Raw genomic sequence first — 9,703 nt, 5'->3', positions numbered from 1 at the left:
TGATTTCCTGTTTATGAACGGCTGACACTGACTAAGCTATACTCTCCCTCCCCTGAAGATTGTACAATTAAAAACACAAAAGGGTAGAGCATGCGTAGGCGTAGATCTCAGTTAGAACAAGAACTAAGCTTTATAACCTTTTCACTGAAACTTTAAGTATGGGAACACACACACACACACACACACACACAAAGTCCCCCGTTTGACAGTCAGTTTGTCAGTGTGCGCTAATGGAGGCAGAAAATAAACATAATTAGTACTGTCCGTTTCCTTAGAACAAAATCCGTCTACAAACAAAAGCTGTGAGTTTAAAATGTGGCGTACACAATACAACATTTGTGAACTAATATCGGAAAATAAACACCTTTTTGTATAAACCTCAGCGCGCATTCACGACTGAAGTTGAATTGTTTCAGTATGACTTACCTTCTGTTCTGATCACCCGCGTTCATATCATTTCTGTCAGAAAGGCAAGTCTATTTATTTTTTCACAAGTGTGTTTTGTTTCGGTGTGTCTGGTGATATTGCTCTGCCTATGGCTGTTCTTTCGCGCAGGAATGAGACATTACATCACCTTCAGTGTGAGATTAGACAAAAGCAACAAGACAACAAGACTGTGTCTAAAAAAGTTACTCTATTAACTGAGCAGCTGTATCGGTCTGAAAATCAGCATTGCTGTGATTACAAGAGATGTGCTGATTTTTAACAGAACTCTTGCTTGCGTGAACTTGCCAAATTGTACTTTTCCTAACAAAAAGTATAGTTGTTCCGCAATCTACGTGTTAAAACGCATGCTGTATTCTGTAGAATTCAGCGAGAGTTGATATCATTTCGAATGAAGTAGAATAACGTACCTTCTGTCCGCTCGCGAACGCATCCATTCTGAATCAGTCAGGAAGGTCTGTTAGCGCTCGCTCTCTGGAGATGAAGGCAGACCAAAGAGTTTGGTGCGGAGCTCCGAGTGCGTTTCTCTGCCTGACTCTGACCCACCGATTAAAACTACTAGTCTAGCAATGACGGGAATGAGACATTACAACACTCGTGTGAATGTGAGATTAACACACTTCAGTCTCACATTTCAATGTTTCATGTGTTTCCTCCAAACGCTGCACGTAATTATATGGAGAAGCAGCCAAGAGGGCGTCGACCTGAGAACCCATTCAGCACGCCTAAAAACTTAGAAAAAAATACAGTCATGCTTTAGTTCTGTCCTCTAGTCTAGCGCATCCAATTACAGGAATGGTCAACTTTCTGTTCATCCACAAATGTGACCCTGGACCCCAAAACCAGTCATAAGGGTCATTTTTTGAAATTGAGAAAATCATCTTTAAAGTTGTCCAAATGAAGTTCTTAGCAATGCATATTACTAATCAAACATTAAGTTTTGATATATTTATGGTATGAATTTTACAAAATATCTTCATGGAACACGATCTTTACTTAATATCCTAATGATTTTTCACATAAAAGAAAAATTGATAATTTTGACCCATACAATGTATTGTTGGCTATTGCTACAAATATACCTGTGCTACTTATGGCTGCTTTTGTGCTCCAGGGTCACAAATATGTATAAACATCATTGGTGTTCTTTTAAAAATATAATTAGCATCGAAAAATTAGTATCACCATCTGATATTAGCTACTTTACCAGGTAGCACTACAGTTAGGCAAATTACGTGTATTTTGATAATTCACAATTTAATAGTAAAGAATTTCTAATTATAGGTTAAACTGATTGCCTTGATTTCTACTTGATTTTAATGCTCTGGATGTTCATGGTCCAGAAATGACACATAAATGTCAATGAAACCATATTCATCCGCATTTCCATAATAAAAAAACAAAACATCCATGAAACATTACGGTCTTATTTCTGTTTACATCCCAAAAGGTCACAGGTAACTTTAAACTATGTTAAAATGGTTTAAATTGCTTTTCAGTATAAAACAGCTCATAAGAAAAGCCAAAAATCTGTTTCATGTAACTTTCTTTATAGAAAAGACATCAAGACCAAAAATCCTCATTTGTGTACAGAGACATCACTTCATGAATCTTGAATGTCTTTTACATCTTTGTTCATCTGCACAGGAAGTAACCATCACATTTCTGCATGACCTTGAGCGCTGAATAAAAAAATGATTTGCATAATTTAGTACACACTACAAGTTTTAGGTGTGAACAGTCTTTACAGTAATCAGCTATTGCATCATCTGATACATAAACATACTTCTCATTCTTTCTACAGGCACGAGTTTTATCCTGAAAGCATTACATGTCTCCTTTAATAAATGGAAAAACACAATGAAAAGAATACAAACTAGACAGCTAACTAGTGTCTCAAAATCAACAAAATGCACCAAAGCAAGGTGAGTCCTGGTCTAATTGTCAGTAATAGGGAACACAATGCAGACAGAGGCAAATAAAAACAGCACTTGACGGATCAGAAATGTGCGATGCAGCATGTCAGCTGGAGATCATCTACTACAGATGTGATTTTTCCTGCGGCAGCACTTTTTCAAACACCACAGTCAGTAACTGCATACTTCAGATTCCTCACAAATAACAGCATTCCCATCATGCTCATTAAGCACACAGCGGTCGATTCTCCTGTCATCCAGCGGTTACACACTCGGGCACTTCGTGAGGGGCGTGAAGGTCCTTCACATGATGATCCGCGGCTCAGGAACAGAGTCTGCGATGGATTTATGAGGCAGAACATTGGCACCATTGATGTAGAGCTCATCGTTCACGATCACGTCTTCACCCAGGACCGTAACGTTCTCCATCCGCACCTGACCAACACAATCGTCATCATACAAATCACACAGGAGAGAGCACAGAAGCAGCCTTCCACAAGAATAGATCCCATTCACATACTCCAATTTATCCAGATTTTTGATTTCATTTCATCATTCACAATGCTTTATAAGACGAGTAGTGGTTATTACCCTAGTAAAACAGTAATATATTTAAAACACATTTATTTCATACTAAGTATAGTTAAAATCTATTAACAGTGCACTACATTCACTAACCCATCCCTCTAAATGGATGTCATATAGATAATTAAAATTAGTGCTGTCAAACGATTAATTGCAATTTCGCATGCAAAATAAAAGTTTTTGTTTACACAATATATGTGTGTAGTGTGTATATTTATTATGTAAATGAACAACATACAACGTACATATTATGTATGTATTTATTATATAAATACACACACATGCATGTATATATTTAGAAAATATTTACATGTATATATTTATATTCATATAATTTATATTATATATAAATATATTTAATATATAAACAACATATTTTTCTTAAATATATACATGCATGTGTGTGTATATATATAAACATAATAAATATACACAGTACACACAGATATTATGTAAACAAAACTTTTATTTTGGATGCGATTAATAATTTGACAGCACTAATTATAATTAAACTTTACTTGGCATATTACTTGTGCACAATGCACATTTCTCAATATTAAGCTAAAATGTATTTTAATGTCACTTTTGATGAGGATTGTATGATCTTTGAATAATATCGGTCTTTAAATGCAAAATATTTAAAGTGTACCTGAAGTATTGCAGTAGTTCCACTTTTGCACAATCATATATACCAAGTATATGTTTAATTGGACTTCAGCACTACTTCCGCACAATTAAAGTGCATTAAGTACAAAATTAGTTGTTCCAATTTAGCAGACTAAGTATACCAGTTTAGTATACTAAAAGTCCAATTGCAGTGCATTTTAATAAGTACATAAATATGAAAATGTATTTGTAGTATACTTAGCATGAAATAAATGCATTTCAAATACATTCAAGTATATTAATTTTTTTACTAGGGTACTTTTATACTTTGAATAGAAGTGTTTAATATTGTCATTCATACAATAATTAGCTTGGTTCTTGGTTTAAAATTATTCATAAAAGAACTCCTCTGTAATTGCTATGAAGAAAATAAATGAAAAAGTGGCGCTCTATGAACAGTGAAACTCACCCACTGCCCCACTGAAGAGCTCCATCCCACAATGCAGGACTCCAGCCAGGAGTGGGAGCGTATGTGCGCCCCCTTCAGGACGGTACAGCGCTTTACTCTCACGCCATCCTCCAGAACCACTCCGGCCCCGATCGTCACATTGGGCCCGATGGTACAGTTTTCACCGATCACCGCCGTTGGGTCCTGGGTTGAGGTTACAGCGTGTCATATATTTAATATATATATATAATATACTTATAGGCACAGTATATGTTGATAGGAGAAACACAAAGCATGTTTCCTGTTTATTGTACATTACAGAAAATGGAAAGTGGCTTTAAATATTTTTTTTGCTGCATTTTTTAGAGTGAGTATATTTTTCCAAATGTTCAGAGCTGGGTGGATTACTTACAAATTGTAATCCGTTACTGACTCCAAATTACATGACAATAATTGTAGTTAGAAATGTAATCCATCACAGTACACATTTTAGGTAATATTACATATTTAGGTAATATTACAATATACATTTAAGATTAATCTAAAAGTAGTCTGATTATATGATCAGACTACTTTTAGATTACTTTTAGATTTTCACATTGATTTAAACAGGATAATCTTGCACCATATTGATATAAAAATACAAAGAGTAAGAAAATGTATTCCATTCGTTGTTATTAATAAAATTAAGTGCATTAAAACTTACATTGTGTCATGTGACCATTAACCACCATCAGAGAACAGTTAACATGCAAATGTGATACTTCATTATTAAAATATTTATTTTTAAATCTTAGAGGAGTACTTCATATAAGTACTATATGAAGTACTCCTTTAGGTGAAAGAAGTTCAGATGACAAAAAGGTTTGAGCCTGACTATACTGTATGTTACCAGACGCTGCTGTCAAGAGTTTTTTCCCGATTTGCAATGTTATTAAAATGCAATTTTAACACACAGCTGTAGATTTTGGTCTTTCCCCATTTAAGTAAATAGAAGCTCTACTTGCTGAGAATAGCTGTTACAAATATGGCTGATTCTACAAAACATAAGGTGAGATAATTTTGTGCTACTACCTTGTGTTCACAGCCTATATAATAGATATTTAGGAGTGAAAGCGTGTCTGACCACGAGAACGTTTCCGAGGAAGCCTGGCCCGCTGCGGAGCCGCTCGGGGGCCTGCTGCCGAACAGACTGCAGGTACATGCACATGCCTGTCAGGAAGTCTTTGGGCTGGCCAATGTCCATCCAGAAACCTGAAACACACAATTAACAAAACAACTGTAACTGCTAGTTTAGTAACTGTATGATGCATATCACCACTGGATCGAAATTACGCCAGATGTGTGTGTGTGTGTGTGTCTGAGTGTGTGAGAGTGTGTGTGTGTGTGTGTCTGAGTGTGTGTGAGTGTGTGTGAGAGTGTGTGAGTGAGTGAGTGTGTGTGCGTGTGTGAGTGCGTGTGCGAGTGCGTGTGCGAGTGTGTGTGAGAGAGAGAGAGAGAGTGTGTGTGTGTGAGAGTGTGTGAGAGTGTGTGAGAGTGTGTGAGAGTGTGTGAGAGTGTGTGAGAGTGTGTGAGAGTGTGTGAGAGTGTGTGAGTGAGTGTGTGAGTGTGAGTGTGTGTGAGAGTGTGAGAGTGTGTGTGTGTGTGTGTGTGTGAGTGAGAGAGAAACAGTGTTTGATTGAAAATCAAAATGTCAATCAGTGATGAAAAACGTGTTAGTTAGAGTAAAGAAGAGACCATATTATTCAGTCTTGGTCCAAAAAGATTATTCAATCAAACTAGATGGTACAATTTTCTATATACGTATATGCCCAACTGATGCAAACAGCAAAGTAAGCCCTTATTTAAAACGGTTGTGTTCTGTATTCATCCAATCAATGATACTGATAAAGCAAATATGCAAATAAGAATGTAATGAGTAAAGCTGAAAGCCCAAATCTTAATGGCCCATAAACACCAAGTATGATAACTATACCATTAGCTGTACTTCTACACTAGTTAATTCCTAACCCAGGGTTAACGCTGGAAAAACCTGAGCCAGGATTTTGTTAGCCTAAGGTTTAAGTGAGTTGGGATTAGCAATTTTAAGTGTAAACGATCAGTCTGATTGTTTAGATGAACTGTACAAATTTATACGAATAAACCTGTTGATAAATATACTGCCGATCAGTAAGATTTTTAATAGTCTCTTATGCTAATCAAGGCTGTATTTATTTGATCAAAAATACAGAAAAAAACAGCAATATTGTGAAATATTACTGCAATTTCAAATATTGATTTTGTATTTTAATATACTTTGAAATATAATTTATTCCCGTGAATCAAAGCTGAATTTTCAGCATCATTACTCCAGTCTTCAGTGTCACATGACCTTCAGAAATCACTCTAATATGCTGATTTATTATCAGTGCTGGAAACTGTTGTGCTGCTTCATATTTTTTTGGAACCTGTGATACTTTTTTCTTTGATACTTTGAATAAAAAGTTAAAAAGAACAGCATTTATTCAAAATAGAAAACTTTACTAACAATAAAAGTCTTTACTATTACTTTTTATTCATTTAACACACCCTTGCTGAATACGAGTATTCATTTATTTCAAAAAAGAAAGAAAAAATGTACTGACACCAAACTTTTGAATATTAGTGTAGATTGTAACAAAATTTCTATTTTGAATAAACACCGTTTTTAGCTTTTTATTCATCAAAGAATTTTGAAAAAAGTATCACAGGTTCCAAAAAAATATTAAGCAGCACAACAGTTTCCAGCACTGATAATAAAGCAGCATATTAGAATGATTTCTGAAGATCATGTGACACTGAAGACTGGAATAATGATGCTGAAAATTCAGCTTTGATCACAGAAATAAATTACAGTTTAACAGATATTACAGAAAGCAGTTATTTTAAATTGTAATAATATTTCACAAATTTACTTTGATCAAAAATTTATAAATTTTTGATCAAATTAATACAGCCTTGTTACTGAACCCCAACTTTTGAACGGCAGTGTACATCAATAAAAGGAGGTAATATTTGTGATAAATGCTAATGTATGATTGTATTGAAGCAGTCCTAATCAGACGTGTCAGGTGAAAGCTGTGTGATCCTTTACCTTGCAGCTCCATGGCATAAAGGTGTCCCTCCTCGGCCATCACAGGAAATATTTCCTTCTCAATGGACGTGGGCCGCAACTGAGTGCAAAATACAGAAAAAGGTTAAACATTTCAGCAAAATGAAAACAAGTTAAATGTGCTGTAAGCAAATATTTATGGAATCACAAAGAAAACAGTCCTACTCCCTGAAAGATATCACTCGCATAAATTACCTGAGATACTGTATCACACATTTGACAGACACTTTCTCATTCATAGGTGGTATGAATGCATTTACACTGCAACTACATAAATAATTCTGTGAGATTTTTCTTTTTTAATAACACTTTGATGAATGATACTTTACTAAAAGTTGCTATGAAATAGAAATTCACCCTATACATTTTCTAAATGGATGTCATTGATCTTATTATGAACAATTCATCCATGCATTTGTTTCATTAAAAAAATTATTTTTGACCTTTTAAATAAAACGTCATAACTGAAACTTCCAGTAAAAAAATCTGACTTTTCTCTGGTGACATATGGTCACCAAAAATCTAAATGGTGTGTTGGTCACCAATTTTCATTTAGTAGATTTGAACCGAGGGAGACATTTTTCACATCATGACTGAAGCCTTTACTTAAAGTAATTTTATACTGTACTACAGTTAAAACTGTAATTCAATGATTTTTTATGTAAATCCCAATAAATGCAGTACAATGAGAATGAGATTTTTTCACATTATGGCAATTAGATTTTGAGGGGAGAAAAATACCTAACTGTCATAATGCAAACAATGTACCATAGGTTGCTTCCTATAAGCAATATGCATTAATTGCAGTCGAAAAATTTATATTTTTTGAAAATTCCATATAAAATGACAGTGTTTTCTGAGATGGTGTTTGCGTCAATCCTGACCTGGATTCTTCTCAGCATGGCAGGGCTGAAGATGTACATCCCAGCATTGATTTTGTTGGAGACAAACACTTGCGGTTTCTCCACAAAGCGGTGTATTCGTCCAGTGTCTCCTTCATACACCACCACACCATACTTAGATGGCTCTTCCACTTTTGTCACCTGAAACATCAGACAGATAATCCCAATAAGTGAGTAACAGAGTAACAGGTGAGTAATGTTGGGTCAAATATTCCTTCAGAGATGAGAGAGGCAGAAATTTATCAGGTTAGGGTCTAAAAATGTACTTGTTTTATACAGTGCATTGAAAGGAGCTGTAAAACCTCTTCGGATAGACTATGGGGTTGAGTCATATTTCAACATTGCATAATTTAAATCTCAGCCAGTGAGCCCATACAGTGGTTTCCACAACATTTGGGATTTCCAAAGAAAGTGTGTTTCTTACGACAATGGTGCCCTCTCTGCCCTGCTGCTGGTGGAACCTCAGCATGTCGTCGAAGGGAAAATCACAGATGACATCACTGTTGAGAACGAAGAAAGGCTCCTCGTTATCGGTCAGCAGCTCTCGCGCCAAAGCCAGAGGACCAGCTGAGAGGAAAAACATCAGATTTACAGTTTCACACTGGCTGTGTTTGTGCATTTAACCCTCTGGTGCTCCTCATTTGGGAGTAACACCTGTCATTTTCACAGTCAAAAGTGACCGGACACCTAAAATTTAACTTTTTTTTGCCCCAGTAAAATCAATGTAATATATTTTTGTTCAATAATATTTTTTCTTTTTTCTTTTGTATTTTGAGATAGTCATGGCACTAATTAATATTTATGCAATAATTATGATCAATTTCTGCCCATTGAAAATAATACAAATTTGCAAAAAAATATATTTCTATATTACTTTTCAATTAATGCAATATTTCATGCTAAAATATTCCTTTAAAAGTCAATGCCTTTAAAATCCCATTTTTGAAACCAGATTAGTGCCATCTGGTGGGAGTAAAATAAGAAAAACATCTACAATTCCATGGTTTAGCCCATAGATTCCTATATAGATCTATATAAAAGGGCTATAAATTCTCTAATTGTTTTTAGACATAAATACTTATTTTTATTAAGTTGTGGGTTTGGATATATATTTAGACATTCTCAAAGACAACTTTTTGTAAAGGTTTAGATTTTTTTTTTTTGAAATATTGATTTGAAGCGTCAGTTTTTGAATTATTATTACTACAGTCAAACCTGAACACAGAGAAAGCATTTTGTTACACAAAACAATACAATTCTATAAAAAATAAACATTTCGTCAACAAAATTGTTTTCACCGACGACAACGAGACGATAACGAACTAAAACTCTTTTTGAATGACAAAAACTTTGAAGAATATTTATTGACATTTTCGTCAACGTCTTTGGATTTGAGACTTTAGTCTTTGCAACTTTACAGATCTTCTTTATGCACCAAGAGCTTGTAACACTCCAAAGAGAAAGGAAAAATTTTAATCGCATCATATGACCCCTTTAAGTGAACATAAACCGTAGGGAGAACGTGTCTCAGTACATTGCTGTGCAGCTGTGCATTCGGTTTTAAAGGGACAGCAGCCTAATTTAGTTGCTATTGTCCAAATCATTGATGTTAATCAAGCAACAAAAGAAAGACAGAAAATCACGCACTGCTCTTGACTGAAAAACTTTAGTA

The 9,703-nt window shown here is 34.9% G+C and overlaps 2 protein-coding genes across 4 annotated transcripts in view; both read right to left on the bottom strand.

Annotated features, from left to right (window-relative positions):
- Positions 1 to 9,703, bottom strand: part of LOC107662933 (LIM and cysteine-rich domains protein 1-like) — a 360,255-nt gene that overhangs the window by 30,681 nt on the left and 319,871 nt on the right. Inside the window, exons 1-2 of one of the 2 annotated variants that reach the window (XM_016453074.1) lie at positions 1,496 to 1,510; positions 855 to 1,176 (exon numbers count right to left, since the gene is read on the bottom strand). In XM_016453074.1, coding sequence (XP_016308560.1) covers positions 855 to 881 — 27 coding nt within the window. In that variant the 5' untranslated portion in view covers positions 882 to 1,176; positions 1,496 to 1,510. Of the gene's footprint in view, positions 1 to 854; positions 1,177 to 1,495; positions 1,511 to 9,703 lie in introns of those variants that run through there. The other variant, XM_016453073.1, reaches the window with a different exon arrangement.
- gmppb (GDP-mannose pyrophosphorylase B) overlaps positions 1,858 to 9,703 on the bottom strand; it is a 10,363-nt gene continuing 2,517 nt past the window's right edge. For both annotated transcript variants that reach the window (XM_016453070.1, XM_016453071.1), the window contains exons 5-10: positions 8,456 to 8,598; positions 8,014 to 8,172; positions 7,112 to 7,190; positions 5,126 to 5,253; positions 4,021 to 4,203; positions 1,858 to 2,795 (exon numbers count right to left, since the gene is read on the bottom strand). In XM_016453070.1, the coding sequence (XP_016308556.1) occupies positions 2,664 to 2,795; positions 4,021 to 4,203; positions 5,126 to 5,253; positions 7,112 to 7,190; positions 8,014 to 8,172; positions 8,456 to 8,598 (824 nt within the window). In that variant the 3' untranslated portion in view covers positions 1,858 to 2,663. The remainder of the gene's footprint in view (positions 2,796 to 4,020; positions 4,204 to 5,125; positions 5,254 to 7,111; positions 7,191 to 8,013; positions 8,173 to 8,455; positions 8,599 to 9,703) is intronic.

This window comes from Sinocyclocheilus anshuiensis, unplaced genomic scaffold (assembly GCF_001515605.1).
Source record: "Sinocyclocheilus anshuiensis isolate Anshui unplaced genomic scaffold, SAMN03320099.WGS_v1.1 scaffold1571, whole genome shotgun sequence".
In the NCBI taxonomy this organism is placed as follows: domain Eukaryota; kingdom Metazoa; phylum Chordata; class Actinopteri; order Cypriniformes; family Cyprinidae; genus Sinocyclocheilus; species Sinocyclocheilus anshuiensis.
Note: the sequence above shows the minus strand (reverse complement) of the source record. Positions and strands in the feature narration are given on the sequence as shown.